A 19,879-nucleotide genomic window follows, 5' to 3' on the forward strand; every position below is an offset into this window, starting at 1 on the left:
TGATGAGTGAATATTATTATTGCCACATTTATTATTATTGAATTCGATTATGATGATCTAATTAAACGTCACGATTTTTTATGGTGGTGATATGGAAGCCGATTTTGTACACAAAACAATTAACAAAGAAATTTTGAAAATTCGGTATACTTATATTTTAGATATTCTAAATATAATATTCATGATGTTATGCCTCATCTTAGGATCTTAGTCATTTAGCCTATAGATTAATTTAACCGAAATTATTTTACGCATTCGCCAAAAAACCTTATTCAAAAACGATTTGATCAAGAATCTTTTGGCTCTATCGGAGAAAATGGCGTGGTGACAATTTCATATTTCTCTTAGTCTAACACTGACAAACCACGAAGACGCGGAAATTATCGAGGTTACTCGCTCGTGAGTGTTATGCCGTATACACTATTATAATATTTTACATTGGTCAGTCTTAGGGAAATTTTCGAGGAATGGTGTAGAGAACAACTACAGCTGTCACTACCGTTTTCCCATTAAAGACCTATTTATACACTAACGAAAGGTATCGCAGTTACTGACTAACGTAATAAAACTAAGCCATGTCGGCGACCTAGGTCCACATTATAAATTATAATATTGTATTAATACAGGTGAAGTATAAAATAAAAAATAACTAAATTAAGCAGTGTCCAATTTTAGTGGGTGTGATTCAGATAGGATAATGTGTAAATTGCCCGGATATCGTGTACAATGACAGATATAATGGCGTGCAAAGTAAATAAAATATTAAACTTACTGCAATCCCAACATGTATTATAATGTGTTGGAGTGATGTTAAAACAAATTTTCTCCTCATGATTTTATGATATCGTTGATTAATTTCTTACCCATTGTAAAATAATTTAATAATAATAATAATCACACAGTTAAAACTTAACACCGTGCTGGTTTTATAAAACAAGTAACGTTTACGTTGCGCTTTGCAGAATCTAAAACGTTTAAACAAAAAAAAAAATTATTAAAACAGTTCAATACATAATCATGGTGATAATAAAATGATTATTAAGTAGCATTCGATAAATATTACTTATTAGTTATTAGATATTATGATGTATAAAATTATAAACATTTTAAATTTAACTGCGGGAAACTTCAATAGAAATATTTTACTGATATAATGATAAAAAAAGGCGGGTAAGTCGTGGATGTCGCTCTGCTGTACAGTAGGTTACAAGTGGGTTACTGTAATGGATGGAATTAAATTTGAATCCAATGATATTATATCATTATATACAAAAACCGATTCTGAGCGAAGACGGTTTATCTGTCTAGGATATATTATAGATTATTAAAAATTTTCAAATCTTAGATTTAAAAAGAAAAATGTTTATGAACTTCTAGTTTGAAATAATTTGCGAATTTTCGTGATTTTCGTGATTTTTACATATGTTGTCAAAATTCAAACTTTGAATGCTTGTAAAAAAAAATTGTGACTACGCATTTATTTTATTTTTCAATTGCTATTGTAAAAATATGATAGGAGCATTGTGAGCTTTTTGAATTTTTCCCGTCTGTCTTTATCATCATTCAATAGGTTAGGTTGGTCTGCATTTTGTTTTTTATAGTAAGTATTCATTTACGTATTTTTTAGTATTTATAATCAATGGTTAATTCCTTACCTAACAGTTTTATACATGAAATAGACTGAGTATAGGGCGATTGCTTTCTAGTGAACTAGGCAAACTATAATATCTTTAAGGAATAATATTCAAGCTACATTTTGTTTAAAGCACTAAACTATTTTGCATTTGGCTGTTGTCTTCTGCATTTTAGATTTTTGTACTTAAAATGTAAAAATATGAGTATAGTTGTAAAGTATGAGACGATTGCAGAGACTTATCCAGCATGCAATGCGCTGGTGTTATATTAATATATCATAACATAATATACGTATATAGTCAGTGCTCAAGAATAGTCGTGAGAACTCAAAATACGTGATTTTTCAGGAGAATGATTTGAAATTCTAAAATTTCATCTTTTATCATAAAATATTGTCGTTGTACTTTGTAGATAAAACGAATGCTTGAAAAATGTATTATACCTAACTAAATTTAAGTGTAGCGTGTTTTACGCAAAAAAAAAATACACGCACTTATAATATTATATAGCTAGGTACATCATTATGTTATATCATTAACCAAAATTAACTCAAAAGTCACGTTTTTGAGTTGTGACATTATATTATAATATTCTTTGCACACCTTGATACCTATATAGATCCGTTTGTTTTCCAGTTTCCTCCAACGTATACATTTTAATTAAAAATTCAATATTGAATCTACCACATGTACGGTGTACGTATACACCCGTATGACGTATTTATTTATAATTTTTATATGAATATATATATTCATATGTCACGTTAGGTATTATTGTACCTATAGTACACGAAACCCGTACGCTGTCGCCGTTAGCCTCGTAAACTGCATCAATGTTTCCAGTGAATACAGTTTTCTATGTTATTATGTAAAAATATTGTAATATATACCTATGCGTGCGTTATTCGAGTCACTACCCAATTCGATTGATATAATTTTTGATTTTTCTATTCACGTCAACCGTTATGTTGACGAGGGTACTCGAAAACCGATTCTCTAAAACATATATTATATTATTATTATTGGTATCATTATTATGTTATATCCACTAGCGCAGATTTAAAATTTAGAACATCATCACATCTATGCTGCCATCAAACACTCACGTGTTTCATGTAATTGCCATGGTGATGATGATGATGACGTGTGGACGTGAAACGACAACGATGATCGTTATATTTTTTTCCGTTTCGTTGGAGAAAAAAAATAACCGCCAAATTGCGTTGCGTTTCATTTTGTTATTTGCTCTTCGGAATCCGACGTGTACGACTCTCCTTCGGTGTTCGGTCCCCGTGTTTTGATTGGATAAAAACAATACGGTCGTGTACACTATACAAAATTGTACGTAATACGCGTTTCACAACCTATCATGTATAGAATACTGCAAAGCGCGCGAAGCAACTATATAATATGTTATACAACGGATCTTCTCGAGGACAGAGTTAATTATATTATTATTACTATTATCAGTTATTATTTGGTCGGATTCGGGTGGAATAAAAATTTAATAGCCGCACATTCGTGGCCAATCTCATCGTCCGGCATTCTAAATAACAACGATACGTATTATATTAATTATTTACCAGACTCAATAACCGTGAACGGCGCTCGACCTATAAATGGAGACGGCCGCTGTAGGTAAATAATATATTATCGTGTGTATACAATATAATAACTGCTGCAGGTTAATACAATAATAACAACAACAACAATATATAATGACGAGCGGTGTACAAAAATGCATTCCATTTGTTTCGCTCTGCCCGCACATTCGTGTGAAAATCAAATAAAAATCAACCGGGGGAAAAAAATCTCTCGGAGTGCTCTCGTCGTTAGAGATCATATAATATTATTTTTACTCCGGCATTCGACGATTTATCGCGTCGACGGAAAAACGGACGGCGGAACCCGAAAAACCGACGCCCTCGGCCGCCATACGCACTCGACTTCGGGTCGCCGTCGCTCGGCAAGTGGGGCGGCAGAGTCGTGCGTACACATACACTCGTATATATATTATAATTGCTAAACAAACCCGGTAATTTCGACAGTTTTCTCCGCACCGGTGCAGTGGGGCACGGCGGGGGTGGTGGCTGATAGATGGGTTGTTATCTTTCAACGGCACTTGGCGTCAATAGATTTATCACCGTATATATATATATATATATATATATATATAAATACACAAATATATAATAATAATATATGTATAGGCGTTTAAAAGGGTGTTGCGCGCACAACACGCGCATATTTCTCTTTGTCTCTCTCCATAATTTGTGTGTGTGTGTTTCTCTCTCCCGGTGAAATCCCTCCAGCCGCCGCCGCTTAACGACAAGTCACATGTGTGGTGCACAGCGCGGAGAAATAATTATAACCCGCGGTCGCAAGTTTAAAGTGTTTTTAACGTGAGATTTATGGCGCGGTGATCGTCGTCGAAGAGCTAAGCCAGCCAGCCCTTGACGTCGTTATCGTTGTTGTTATTGTTTGGCTGCAGAGATAGCCGAATATAATATACAAGTGTAATACTCTCCAATATTATTCCCAAACACCTCCACGGACCTCCCGAAAAAAGAATTATTTTTATTCTATATTTTAGAAATCAATAGTTTTCATCTAGGTCTGGCATGTCGAATCTCTGAAAAACGGATTGTTTTAGTTTTTTGTGTAGGTACTTATTTAATAAAATGTCACGTGTTTCTGGTTTGTTTTCATTAAAAAAATTACAAATATTAAGTTTGATCATGTATTACGAACCGTACTTTATTTATTGACTACATAATTATTGTTTGTCACACAATAGGTAATATTGTAACCGTGGGAATAAAAAACAATATTTAAAACCCAGATAATAATGTGTAAATCTATTTGCCTTTATTAAATTTATACTTTACTTTGGAAAAAAAGATTTAATTTTTTTTAAGTACCCCTTATAAAATTCAACATAATCGTCATAATCCCCCTTATCTGTATAAACATAAATCGTTTCACATCTTGATTTCTTGGTGATAATAAGTGACAAAAATAGCCACGAGAGGTATCTCGACGGATTTTCTGACCTGCATCCTACTCGTGTGCGATTTGAGTAATTCTGTGGCGTTTCAAAACAACGGCTTTTTATCTCGTCTTACAAACGCGTTCTATTGCCAAAAAAATAAAATTTAATCTTACTGCAAGAACACCGCAAGTCCTTTTTCGACTCTTTGCAGATCGGACTCGGCATCGCACACACATGTGACGATTATTGTTATTGCTCGTATTATTATTGTTCTTATCCGACATCGGTTCCGTCGACATCGGCAAGATCTTATTCGTGTACGTTTACAACAACAACAATAATGTCACTATTATTATTATTGTTGTTATTATACATTATTGTAGCTATATACTATACCGTTAATGTTTTTATCTCCGTACAAAGCAAACACCCTAAGATCTATTCCCCGTACTCTGTTTGGTTTTCACCCACTAATTTGTTCGATTTTAATAGGCACGCGGTCTAATACAGCCAATACAGGACGAACCACACGCGCACACGCATGCGCAAAACCTGCGCATAATAATATGTCTGTGGATTAATTATGTGTTTGTTTAACATGAACATTATTCGTCCAGTCAGTCTTTTGTTGCTTTAAACCCTCACTGAGTTGGGGGGGGGGGTGTTGCGTAAACATACTTTGGATGGGGACGATAGATGTCGCGCGGTGGTTGTTCGCTTGGAAATCATATTATGTCAAGCTCCGATGTACCTACATGGCTACATGGTAAAGTATAATAATAATAAATTATCGAAACTATACGACATAATAGGCACATTTTGGAATTTATGCGTCACAGAGTGAAGTTAATTTTTGTTTTTAACGATACTCATTCGGATACTTCAGATTCGTCCGACGAATGAATCGAATACGAAATTGGCGATCGAAACGAATGCACAAAATCAACGATCTTCCTCTTTACATTAACCCTAGTCGTTATCGAATTTTCATGATATCATTTTGCGCAGTACATTTTCATACGTTTTCGTATCGACACGGCAATTCCAATTTATTTTCTACCCAAACGTGGCTTAACATTATTATACGGCTGCATAATATTATAATATATAGTGTGCTATAATATGTAGGTACATACCTATATAAAAGTACACTTGTTGTCATTTTTACTTAGAAATATGTTCCATCATTCGAACAACTTCTTGATTACGCTCTGGGCAATTTAAAATAGCAAACGTTATTATTATACGAGATGATGTGTAATTTTGACTTGAAACCTGTTTGAAAATAGTTTTTATTTTTTCTCTTAAGTGTGCATGATAATTAATTACCCTGTAACTATTTCATACATTCTGTAATCGACAATCAATACCAGTAGTGCATTTTCGATTCGTAGTTTATAGGCACTTATGTATCATTATTCAACCCACTAGATGATTGAATTCCAGATATTTCGCTAACCGGCTAAACTATACCTATAACGGCTAACCTAACCTATAAAATGTATTGGAAACAAATTCCACATATCAACCGTGTATTTGTTTTAATTATTAACGTTTTGTATTATCTGCTGCAAATAGAAAACAATACATACATTAGTACATTTAACATTATATAAAAGTATATCAATTGATATAAGCTTTTTTTTCTACTTCACTAAAAATGTAATGACGGTTTTATTATAATTTTTAAAATTAAAAACAAAAAAAATCATTTGTTAGCTATACTCATTACTCAGTCCTCTACAACATTACCGTTCAGTGATTGAGGAATATTATGTTGTCTTAAATGTTCACCGTTCACACATTATCACGTCCACATCCATTATTATGTATAACTATTAACTATGTCGTATTGACATCGATGCGGCGGACAAAGACATCCTGTCATGCCCAGATAGAACCAGAAGCTCTCAAAACTCGGTAGGCCGGTAATTGCCTTGGAAACTGCCGTTTAAATTAATTATATATGATATATTCATCACTAACTATTCCCATAATGACATGTTATAACTTTTATACCACAGTATGATACCCACCATAAACGTTGAGTAAACCTGTATAGAAAATAACACCAACACACGTTCAGTGCAATTAAAGTTAAAAACAAAATGTCGATTAATGTTGAACCACTTAATTTTATTATTTAAAATAAATTTGGATCTTAAAATTACTACACTCACTCGTTCACTGTAGCAAGGATCTATATAAATAGTTTGAAAACAAGTGCGTAGTAAACAAGTAGGTACCTACATCAGAAAAAAAAATGAATTAATTTTGAAATTAAAATAAAGGTATTCATAGATTTACTGATCAAGGTTAACGTATTCATTGTGCCAATCGCGCTCGAAACAGTAAATCTAGTCTTTTATTTCATGAAATTTCATTAGTTTTATTATGTTTATAATTATATATTATTTGTTGTATAATTTTGTTTATGATACGACGCTGTAGATTTTATCACTTTTTTGTTATCTATTCGCTTATCGTCCGTCTCAAATTTGTATAAATTGATTTTTTTTCCATTAAAAAAAACCACTTTTATAATAGGGTTGTACGTTTTCATGTCGTATACAATTTATGTCAAATCTAATAAAATAGGTAGTCATTAAAGTCATCAAATAAACACTTTTATGGCTTGAAACTTGACTATATATGTACATCAATATTGAAATTTATTTAGTAATGTATAAGTGTATAACTAGTAACTATACGACTGTTAAATACATATTATATATTTTTATCGTAGTTTGATATTTTGTCAGAATAACATAAAGAATGTTAATTTTGGTAAAATGTATAATGCGTAGAATATTAAAACTAATGTTCGTCGTCATATTTCGTTGTGATAAGCTACATCGGTTCGTTTCCCCTCTATAATTTTAACATTCATCTGCTTTTATTTTCTTTCATCGTAATAATTTTCATCGCATATTTTTGTCAAAATTATATACTATTACTTCCAGTTCAAAAATGGTTTTTGTCTTCGTCGGTTGAAAAATAAATTTTCGTTTGTAAAATATTATATTATAATAGTGATAGTTTTTAATATTCACAAAATATATACGACTAAATGAAGCTGCAATATCGCGTAATTTACGAATTCTGTTTTGTGGACTTATGATGATAGTATTATACTATCCCTATCATCACATTGATTATTCACAACTTTTTCGGTATCGTATTATTATGTATTTACATAATTTGTATAATAACAGCTTTACCGGCTCATTACTCCGATGACGCCGTAATAGTGTAGGTAATACGCGCGATGATGTTTGTGTAAATAATATACAATATAATATGAATAATAGAAAGAAAAAAAATCACAACGTAATTTAATAATAATTACCTGCGCGCTTGATCCGTTTGAACGCACCAAAGAAAAAAATGTGTTAACGTTTACACGGTGTAGCACAGTATAATAATATTACCTATATATAGGATCATTTTACAGCCAACATGGTGTGACCGAGGTTTTTGACTTCAATCCTAGTCTAAACATCCGTGGATGACTGGAGTGCAATATTGGAGTTCTCGTTTTATACCGAATTCATTTATTGAACCAGCAATGGTGTAGGGTTTTAATTACCTGTTTGAAGTTATTGAAATATGAAGCACGAGACGCGTTCAACAAAATTGAATGTTTATCCGGTGTCAATAGTGTACATATTTATTAATATAGTGAATTTTTGATTTACCGACCATCCCTTCGATTTTCGAATTTTCGCAGCTATTTTGCCACGCTCGTTCCACTGAACGCAATCGAAACAAAAGAAAAAAAACGGTTATGCGATCCTCTCCTTCGCCATAACATAAATTCCTGCAAATACAAAGCTAACAATGTTGTGCACATACGTTAAAAGCATATAATATTTCATATTATAATATGATTCAGCCCTATATATAGGTTTGGCATATGAAGCCGACTGAAAGGCGCAAACGATGAACCATATTGTTGAGGAACGTATAGCATAGCTGATAATCTGATATACTTATTATTACCTGGAGCCGTAAAAGTTCTATACATTCCCTAGAAGGATACATGATCCAGTGGTTGTCTGAGTTTAAAAATGAAGAATTCATTTTTAAAACACTTTATTGTAGTATTGATTATTTTTTTTTTATAAATAAATAATTATTTTGTTATATTATACAGGGTTTAACAGGTCTATTTGACTAATGGTGATTGTATACATATGCGAAACGTGATCATGTTAAATAATGATAAACATAAAATATATATATGTATTTATTACCTATTTATTACCTACCTTTTAATGATAAAAAACCACTGATTAGCAAGAAATACATTTTTATTTTAAACTTTAGAAATTATTTAAAAATTGATGACATAACCAAATTAAAAGTTTTAAACGCCAAAACTATTTTTAAATACTTATTTATAAAATAGCTATCTTAGATTATAAGTAAAAAATTTAATACAAAATTTAAATTTTTAAATTTTAGTTGTAAAAAGATAAAATATAACATGAAAATATTATAATGCAGAGCTTTAGAGGAATCATTACAAAAAAAAAAACTTAAAAATATTGAATAGAAATAAAGTTATAGCATTAGGAAAATAAATCTGTTACATTCAGTATATTGGTTTGGCGTCCTAAATATATTTTATTATTTTTTAAAAACCATTTAAATTTTTGGAATTAATAAATAGCCTGCGTTTATATAATTTTAAATCTAATGATCCCGAATAGGTTTTTTTATCCGTGATTTTATTATGTGTTTTTCCTCAATTTAAAAACACAAAGTGTGGCGTGTTTATTAAGAACGACGCCTATCTATTGTTATCGCCATTACTTCCCTGCAGGCGATATAGGTATCTGTAATCTCTGTGTGTAAAATTATGTGAAAACCCCAGAAGATACGCCACATTTTAATATTATATTACATTTTTTGTATGGCTACTTGAATGTCGTACAACTATATTTTACATATTATATTCTTCGGGCTATATATTTTGAATTAAACCGTTGTCGTTATTCCACAGTGTCAAGAGACCCTGCAGCCCGGCGACATGGCGGTGACGGCGAGCAGAGTCGGATCGGGCGCGGCGTGGCATCCGGCGTGCTTCACGTGCCGTGTGTGCAAAGAGATACTCGTCGACCTCATATACTTTTACAAAGACGACCACGTGTACTGCGGTCGACATCACGCGGAAACGCTCAAGCCCAGGTGTTCGGCTTGTGATGAGGTATAGTATATACACAATATTATATAGATGACAATATTCAGCACGCAACCTTCCGTTTTAAACATCTTGATCCACGAGCAATCATGCAGACGTGGTGGTGTATAGGTTACCGCAATTTTTCTACTCACTCATACAAAATATTATGTTAGTCTAACTACATTGTTCGTCGAAAATATTTCCCACCCACCAAGATGCCATCCTAATCCTCCCCCAATCGCGTCTAATATTACAAGATGCCTATAGGTATAGGTACAATGTCATAACGATGTTACCGTTATATGGTGGTTTACTGGTTTGTAAGGAATATTGTAATAGTTACACAAATAAAAATTAACACCAATTTTGATATAGTAAACAAATGCCCATTAAAAAAAATTGTGCATATCAAAAAACATTATATCAACGAAGTGTTTAAAAAATAGTTAAAACTTGAAACATTTTAAATTGTAAAATAATTATGAGAAGCAAATAAATTCAAAAACGGATAAATAATTTTCTCCAAAATATCATCTTCTTCGATTTCACAATCAGTGTTTGAGATTTAAAATTTTATCAAAAGCAGTGATAGCGTCAAAACAATTCAACGAGTTTTCCGTCACTTTCTAATCATGCTGCAGCAACCACAACATCGACGCCATGGGACTGCATGTAAAATATATTGAATTTGTATTAAAATTTCGTGAAAATTTTCCATTAAAACTCATGAAAAACGACGATCCTCTTAATAAACCTATTTTTATTTTTAACACAGTGGGCTGAAAAATATAATTATTATATTATATTATGCTTTTCACAGAATATTGTATATGACATTATGCACAATATTTTACGCGTTAATCTCGTTACCCAGATCAACTTAACGTTATTTTATATATTATTATTTTCACAATATTGGCCGCTGTATATTTGTATTCATTTGTATTAATTATCGTGTGATGTTGTGCTTTCAGATTATCTTGGCTGACGAATGTACGGAAGCAGAAGGTCGAGCTTGGCACATGAAACACTTTGCATGTTTGGAGTGCGATAAGCAACTCGGGGGCCAGAGATACATAATGAGAGACGGCCGGCCTTACTGTCTGCAGTGTTTCGACGGACTGTTTGCCGAATACTGTGACTCTTGCGGCGACCCAATAAGCGTGGACCACGGTAAGTCATTTTTTACTAAACAAACTATTAAGTACAGATATTTTAGTATGAAAACGATGGTGGGTAAAAATTAATAAGAATTTGTAACTATAACTTGAATTGGTGCGCGAACGCCGCATCCACCCACCGACGACCAAACTTAATGTTCTTTTATTTATCGATTTTTAAAATATTAATTATACTATAAATACGTATTATATTATACGTTTTATAAGGCTATTGTTATAAAACAAACACGTAATAATTACAAAATAAACAACTTTTGTATGATGTGCACGTCTCCCAAAATTCTAGGAGGATAATCACACAATAATTGAATTAAATACTCTCGAACAACTTGAGTTGCCCAGATTATTTTTTCTATTCGAATTACGGACTTATAACTTGTGTTCGCATTATCATTGTCTTGTTAAAATCAGACCATCGATTTTCAACCATCCGTTTATACTTATATAGTCACCGGTGCGATACTAAATAGTTTAATTGCAATATCGATATATATATATATATATATATACGAATATTTCCAACTCGACCAATATAATATTATTATACGATGTGCAAACTGTCCGACAGATTCCACGTACGTGTTGTATCGTAAATTCGTAATAATGTAATAATTATTAATTATTGTCGAAACTTGAGTGAAAACGTGCGCACAAACGCAAACAATAACACTTAAAATTTTGAGTTTTGACGGTGAAAGTTGTGAGCATTGCTCTGTGAATCGGAACCATTTTGATATCATATAAATACAGTTCACCTTCGCACCTGACACTCATTAGTACTGAACGATAATACATATATATATATAGGTATGTGTTTCCACATGCATACGACAAGCATATGACCTAAACCTCTCCTGCACGCGAGAATGTCGAAATCGAAAGTATATAACGTTCGTATCATACATCATATTATCATAACCCATAATATATATAACATATATTGAACTAGGGCTTGGCTTATTATTTTCCAGTCGATCGCATTGTGTTCTATTAGAATGGCTAAGAATGAAAAATATTAAAAAGTTTTTTTAGTCTATGCCAATTCGGTGCTCGCACATTTCGACATTTTACAGATTCAAGTGCCTATTTTGTTTTTTATGCATTTTTTACTAAAGTATTTTATAACGTACATTATAATCACTTTGTCAGATGTTTCTTAGATATCTTTAAATCTTATCGATTCTATCATGGGGTTAATTTTGAACACGAATAAAATATTTTTCAAACTTTTACTTTAAAAACTAAAATGACCAAATAAAAATGATGGAAAGTTATGCGTTTATGGGACTTTATAACTTTATGTATTTAATTCGTCACAACAGTATATTTTATGGCTAGGTCTGAATATATCTGTACACAATATTTTTTTTTATACAAGTAGGTAAATATGAATTTACGAGCATATTTAATCGTGTTTAAAAAAAATATATAGAATATCAAACGCACTACGATAAACTTTGCTCGTGTAAACGATAATATTTCAAGGAAAGTTCGAATTGCGAAAGTATAGTTAATAATAATATAATAAATAGTAGGTATATCAATATAATTTTATCAACTAGGATCTATCTACACATTAATATTATCATACTTATTAAAAATCGATACAAATTTGCTTCCATTAAATAGCAAAGAAAAAATCTACTCTCTTCGTATTTTTGTGTATATGCGCGGTTAACTACTGTCACGACAACGTGTATTATACTATTATACATCTTATATATAGTTACGTTTTCAGAGACTAATTCATGTACCAGCTTTTCGTATATACATAACACAATAACACATATTATTATAATAATATTATATAGGTACCTATAATATGTATTATGCTTTGACCGCGTTGTCGAGAGACTGTTGCCTGTTTATACTGCCGCACATATGCCGCCCGTATTGTAAGTTTAACTACATACGCGTTGCTATTGTGTAAATAACGAGTCTCCAGCACGCTATATATTTACACGCTTTAATACGTCAGATACTCCGGAACAATACCTTATACGTATATTATATACATAATAATATAGGACGCATTATACTGTATACATATTAATATTATATTATATTATTATGTAGGTTAGATTATTATCTTGCACGAGAGCGCCGCGGCGTATAGGCTACACAAGCTACACAACAATCGTGAACAATTTAAGCGATAACATTATTTTATAGTTGACCATAATTATTGCAGTACATCTTTGTGGGCGGTTAGCATAATATGAAGCTGCATCCTTGCCGAAAATAACTCGCTAAATATTATTACATAATATCATTACATGTATAATAACAATTATATACGTTTGCCATGTAGTGCAGACTTTGGGGTCTTAAAACGGCAATTTTCGTTTTGAAAACGATAATGTTTTTCATTTTGAACCATTTTCGAACACTTAAGATGATATTATTACATATAGCTACTAGGCACTTCATGGTTTCTATCATGTAGGTATTGCACAATCCTTACGTTTTATATAGTGCTCTAATATTTGTTTATACCGTCATATTATTACCCGCATGTTTATGGCTATCACTAAGTTTTTGATTTCATTGTCTCCTCGAAGCAAAAAACTGATAGTAAAATATTGATGCGCTTAAAGTAATATTATATAGATATCTAAATATTGAACGCGCAGCTTTTTAATTTCTTATCTATTTTTTTTCGATACCTATTTATGTAGGTGACATCAACATTTTAGACAAATTATTTTTCGCTCGGTAGTCAAAAATTCAAAACCCTAGTTGTTACCTGTTGGCCATTTAAATCGATACTCTGCACCATTTAGTAGTTGTACCGACAAATACATCAATGAAAATATTACAGCTGAGAGTAATATATATAGGTTACAAATTACAAATCACAACTTGACGGGAAAAAGATTTCGATAGATCTCATAAAATTTTTGAAAACAACGAGAAAAACTCTTCACGGTGCCAGACAAATCGCCCTGTTTATATTGTGGTAATCGGTGGATTAAAAAGGAAGAACATCGAGTTATCTGGGCAATACAGACGTCGAATTACTCCAAACAACGCGGGTTCGTTTGAGAAAACCCGTTTTGTATTATTATATTATATTATTAAGAATATACTGTGTGCGCATACAAGATATCCATGTTTTAACGACGACACATAAAACATTATAATATTATTATTGTTGTTGTTGTTGTAATATATATATGTGTGTGTGTGTGTGTGTGTATATATAACGAAGTGAAACCTTTTAAAGAGGACACCCATGAGACCAAAAACAAAATCGTTCTTACCGCGTACTCCGAAGCTTCATAATACACAATTATATTAATTAAACAGACAGCGATACGGGCGTATAAGTTCTATATATTATGCTATATACATAGTTTTTATTTTTATCGCGTGCGTGTACAGGACGATCCGTTTAACTCATTATACAACAATTTTCTCGGTCAATGTGGACCGAATTTCGATACGTAATAAAATATAGAAAAAAGTTTTTATTACACACAAAATTACACTATCGATTGATTACAAAATCCAAGTAGTCTTTTAGTGTTACCTATTATTCTACATCAGATTGCTTTTATTAAAATGTCTATATTTAAATTAAATCAGACATCATCGATGAAACAAAAATAAAGCAAATAACAAATTTGCATTCAATTAAAGCCACATAGGTACGATTTTTTTTCTTCGAAATAATAGTTATTTACAGAATACAAAGATATAGAGAACTAAAACAAATGAACCAAAAATTAGATGAAAGCAATATAAGGTCATAGATACTCTCACAGAACTACAGAGTCCTCTCATGATGATTGTTTCAACCCTATGCATCTACCAAATTGTATACAGATAATTTATTACTAGACCCTAAAAAAATCATTACAAATTTACATGTGGATGAAAAAAAATGCAACAAGTAAATATGTGAAAAGGTTTTCAGGTAATAGGTACAATTTTTTTATCATACCTTTAATATTCAATATTCATTTCATATTATTTAATCTTCAGTATAAAATAATTGATGCAACCATAATATTATGATAGGGACAAGAAAAATATATTATTTAAAAAATGCTGTTGTAATATCTATTCAATTTTTCTTTTTTCTGCTGATATCGTATATATGCATGTCTTGAATATTACGGTTCTGCGGCTATATTATATTAAAATAAATAATAATAATATATAATATCTATTGGATTATCGCTAAACGTTCCAATATACATTGCGGCAGATCACACACGCATATTATACAATATATACATTCGAATAAGTAATATAATGCATCAGGGGACTCTTAAAGATTTTGATATTATCAGCGGTCATACCTAAACGATTTTGTACATAAATAAATATGCTCGCGTATTATATTCGATGTTATTGTAATCGTTGTATTCGTATATAATATATACGGGGTGATACATACAATGAAAAACAGTTATAGTATTTTAATTACTAAAAGTCTAAGATACTAACGTTTAAAAAAAACATTTCTTTTACATATGATTTTAAGTAGTAAGAAAATTATATTTAAAAAAAAATTGTACGTGATACTTTTTGTAATAGTTTTTACTCATTTGAATGATAACATACATTTTTAATTTAATATTCCATAGCAGAATATTATAAGTATTTTAGGTTAAGACGAACTGAGTATAGTTGACCAATAAATTGTGAGTTTCGAGATACCTCTGTACCAGCTACTATACTTCACTCCTCTACCAATATAAACTTTAAATATTCAAATCACATAAACCACTCGTTTAAAATTCAATTTTTATAAATAAAAAAGCGGGTAAGTCGTGGATGTCGCTCTGCTGTACAGTAGGTTACTGTAATGAATGGGATTAAATTTGAATGCAATGATAGGTATCATTGTATACGAAAAACGATTCTGAACGGAGATGATTTGTCAGTCTAGGATATATTATATTTAAATATTGTCATATATTCTATTTTGAAACAAATATTATTTAAGACTTATAAGATTTATATCAATTAAGACGCATTTTGCATAAGGCACGGTTAATTAATTAGTGTAGTTATCATAATTCATAATACCTTATATTATCATAGATATACGAATACCTGGTTTGAGGATAAATCGTTATCATTACGCGATTTCATAAAAATTTAAAACTCAAACGCTCAAAACATTTTTCCTATAATGACACTTCAAATTTTCTCTATAGCTATTTGAAGCAAAACTTATGGAAAACTTGGTGTTAAATTGTATAACCTTAGATATAAATACAAACAATATTATGAATTTTGAACTACAAAATAATTTGCAAATATTCATGGTTTTGACGAATTTTTGTCAATATTTGAAATTCAAATGCTAATAAAAATTTAATTTGAATTTCCGATGGACATTTTTTTTGTGATAAAGATTGAAAAACTTGTAAGGAGCCTTGTATTAAATTTTCAAATCTTAGGTATAAAAGGTAAATTTTTTATGAATTTATAGAATAAAATAATTTACGAATTTTCGTGATTTTTACGTATGTTGTCAAAATTAAAATTTGAATGCATGTAAAAAAAAAATGTAGCTATATATTTATTTTATTTTTCAACTGATATTGCAAAAGTATATTATGAGCCTTGTATTAAATTCTCAAATCTTAGAATTAAAAAGAAAAACTTTTATGAATTTCGATCTAACATAATTTGAACATTGCCGTAATTTTTATGTATTTGGTCAAAATTTGAACTGTAAAATCTTATAAAAAAAATTTGTGACAATATATTTCTTTTATTTTTCAACTGCTATTGTAAAAATATGATAGGAGCCTTGTATTAAATTCACAAATCTTAGATTTAAAAAGAAAAACTTTTATGAATTTCTATCTAAGATAATTTGAACATTGCCGTAATTTTTACGTATTTAGTCAAAATTTGAATTTTAAAGGCTTATAAAAAAAATTTGTGACTACGCATTTCTTTTATTATTCAACTGCTATTGTAAAAATATGATAGGAGCCTTGTATTAAATTTTCCAATCTTAGATCAAAAAAGAAAAATTTTTATGAATTTCTATCTAAGATAATTTGAACATTGCCGTAATTTTTACGTATTAAGTCAATATTTGAACTTCAAATGCTAATAAAAAAAATTGTGCCTATGTATTTTTATAATTTTTTGATTACTATAAGAATAACTTATGAGGAACTTTGTATTCAATTTTCAAGTATTTTGATAGGGCCAAAAAAATTTTCAGAAATATTGAAAATTTCAGTTGTCTATAAATATCTCAAAAAAAGTCAAAATATTTTGAAAATTAAATCATGTAAAGAAAATGCCAATCTTAATAACTGGTAAAATTTTCAAGTATCTAGGACTCATACTTTTTGAATAATAACAAATATTTAAAATCGTTTCAGGATAAATCGTTATCGTTACGCTATTTCGTAAAAATTTAAAATTCAAACGCAATTAAAATTTTTCCTATAATGACGCTTCGAGTTTTCTCTATAGCTACTTGAAGTAAAACTTATGGAAAACTTAGTGATGTATTCTTAATCTTTAGTTATAAACACAAAAAATTTTATGATTTTTCAGCTTCAAAATTACTTGCAAATTTTCACATTTTCGACAGATTTCGTAAAAATTTGAACTATAAACGCTTATAAAAAAAAATTGTGCCTATGTATTCTTATAATTTTTTAATCACTTTAAGAATAACTTATGAGGAACTTTGTATTCAATTTTCAAGTATTTTGATAGGGCCAAAAAAATTTTATCGACACTTCAAAAAAAAATTTTCAGACAAATTGAAAATTTCAGTCGTCTATAAATATCTCAAAAAAAGTCAAAATATTTTAAAAATTTAATCATGTAAAGAAAATACGAATCCTAATAACTGGTAAAATTTTCAAGTATCTAGGACTTATACTTTTTGAATAATAACAAATATTTAAAATCGTTTCAGGATAAATCGTTATCGTTACGCTATTTCGTAAAAATTTAAAATTCAAACGCACTTAAAATTTTTTCTATAATGATACTTCGAGTTTTCTCTATAGCTACTTGAAGGAAAACTTATGGAGAACTTAGTGTTGTATTTTTAATCCTTAGTTATAAACGCAAAAAATTTTATGATTTTTCAACTTCAAAATTACTTGCAAATTTTCGCGTTTTCGACAGATTTCGTAAAATTTTGAACTATAAAAGCTTATTAAAAAAAATTGTGACTTACGATTTTTAATTTTTTTTAGCTACAATAAGAAAAACTTATAAGGAACCTTGTATTAAATTTTTAAGTTTTTTTGGTCGTCCAACATTTTTTTACCGACACTTCAAAAAAAAATTCTCAAAAAAAGTGTAAATTTCAGTGGTCTATAAATAACTCAAAAAAAGTCAAAAATTTTTGAAAATTAAACTGTATATAGATAACACTAACATAAACATTTGGTGAAAATTTCAAGTATTTAAAGTGATTATTTTTTTAATTACAACCATATAAAAAAATCGATTTGGTCGAAAACTGATTTTGCGTAAAAATTCCCGTTTTTCTGTCATTTTTTTTTTGTTTTTCTCGATTTTTTTGAAAACTGTTGGAAAATGTTTACTTTTGACCTCTATAATGCACCAAGGATCTTCAATTTTACATCGGAAACCACCCCCAAAGTTTGAAATCGAAGCATAATTTCGACTAGTTATGCTGTACACAGACACAAAAAAAAAAAAAAACACACATCATTGTAAAATCAATACATTCATCACTTCGTTCAGAATCTAAAAATAATTTAAAAATGATAACGATAATAAAGACGTGATAATATGTAAAAAATATTTTTAAAATTGTTAATAGTTTTGTTTTTTTTTTTACCATATGATCGCGTTTTGCGTTAAATGGATCAGCCGGTATATACACACAACTCTATACATAATATAATATTGCATACTCGTGAGTACTGAGTAATACTCAGTGAGTATGCGTATGTTGTGCATGTATATAATAATAATAGTATGGTGAACGATGTATATATATACATATATAGGTATATTGTCTGTAAGATAATATTCAGATTTCTCGTAAATTAATTTCTCGCCGCTTTCCGTTCTCTCCCACCCTCCTGGCCATCGTTCGACAATCGCACCGCACACTGCAGACATTATAATATTATTATTATATTATGCGTAATACGAATACTATCATACACATCGTAGGTATTATATTTCCATGGTGACTATTTAGTAGTGCAAATCGCAGTGGCTGATAGCACTATATACCTATGGTTTAGGTTACCTATACGCAATATTATTATAATAGCTGCAATTTATACCAGTTATACTATTATTGTAATATATATTATAAATTTATAATGTGTGTTTAATATGATATTATGCGAGTAGGTAGGTACTTTATACGATATGCCTACAAAGCTAACCCCATATAGGTAGGTACTCAAACCGTATCTAAGTTTTGTATCTTAAATTGTATTATAATGTATTATTATTATTATCACCATGAATGTAATTTAATAAACAACTACACAAACATGTGTGTGTGTGTGTGTGTGTGCGCGCGCGAAAGAGGGAATTTGGGCGTTGGGCATTGGGCAACTGTGTTTACGCATAGGATATAATAAAACGTCGAAAAACTGGAAATCGATACATACCATCCACACCGAATTATATCTACACACACTCGAAAATATGTCCCCCCCCATCTTCTACTTATATACGCACAAAGAGAGAATAATATTTTCGAAATTATTATTTCGCCAGAAATTAGCACGCACAGTTTAAGTGCGAACTTATTCTCAGGTAGGTATCTGCTTGTATACTCCCTATTACAGCTAAACAACAATATTTTGATAATGCACATTTCTCCAGCCACGCGTCTCACCCACCTGTGCAACTATTCATTAATTCGGATTTTCTCTAAGACCGGTCGCTG

The 19,879-nt window shown here is 30.4% G+C and overlaps 1 protein-coding gene across 3 annotated transcripts in view; it reads left to right on the forward strand.

The window, feature by feature from the left end:
- LOC107161677 (uncharacterized) overlaps positions 1 to 19,879 on the forward strand; it is a 201,769-nt gene that overhangs the window by 171,312 nt on the left and 10,578 nt on the right. For all 3 annotated transcript variants that reach the window (XM_089218654.1, XM_089218656.1, XM_015508183.2), the window contains 2 exons: positions 9,635 to 9,838; positions 10,789 to 10,987. In XM_089218654.1, the coding sequence (XP_089074780.1) occupies positions 9,635 to 9,838; positions 10,789 to 10,987 (403 nt within the window). The remainder of the gene's footprint in view (positions 1 to 9,634; positions 9,839 to 10,788; positions 10,988 to 19,879) is intronic.

This window comes from Diuraphis noxia, unplaced genomic scaffold (genome assembly GCF_037042655.1).
Source record: "Diuraphis noxia isolate RWA-SAM2 unplaced genomic scaffold, SU_Dnox_SAM2 contig0002, whole genome shotgun sequence".
Lineage (NCBI taxonomy): Eukaryota > Metazoa > Arthropoda > Insecta > Hemiptera > Aphididae > Diuraphis > Diuraphis noxia.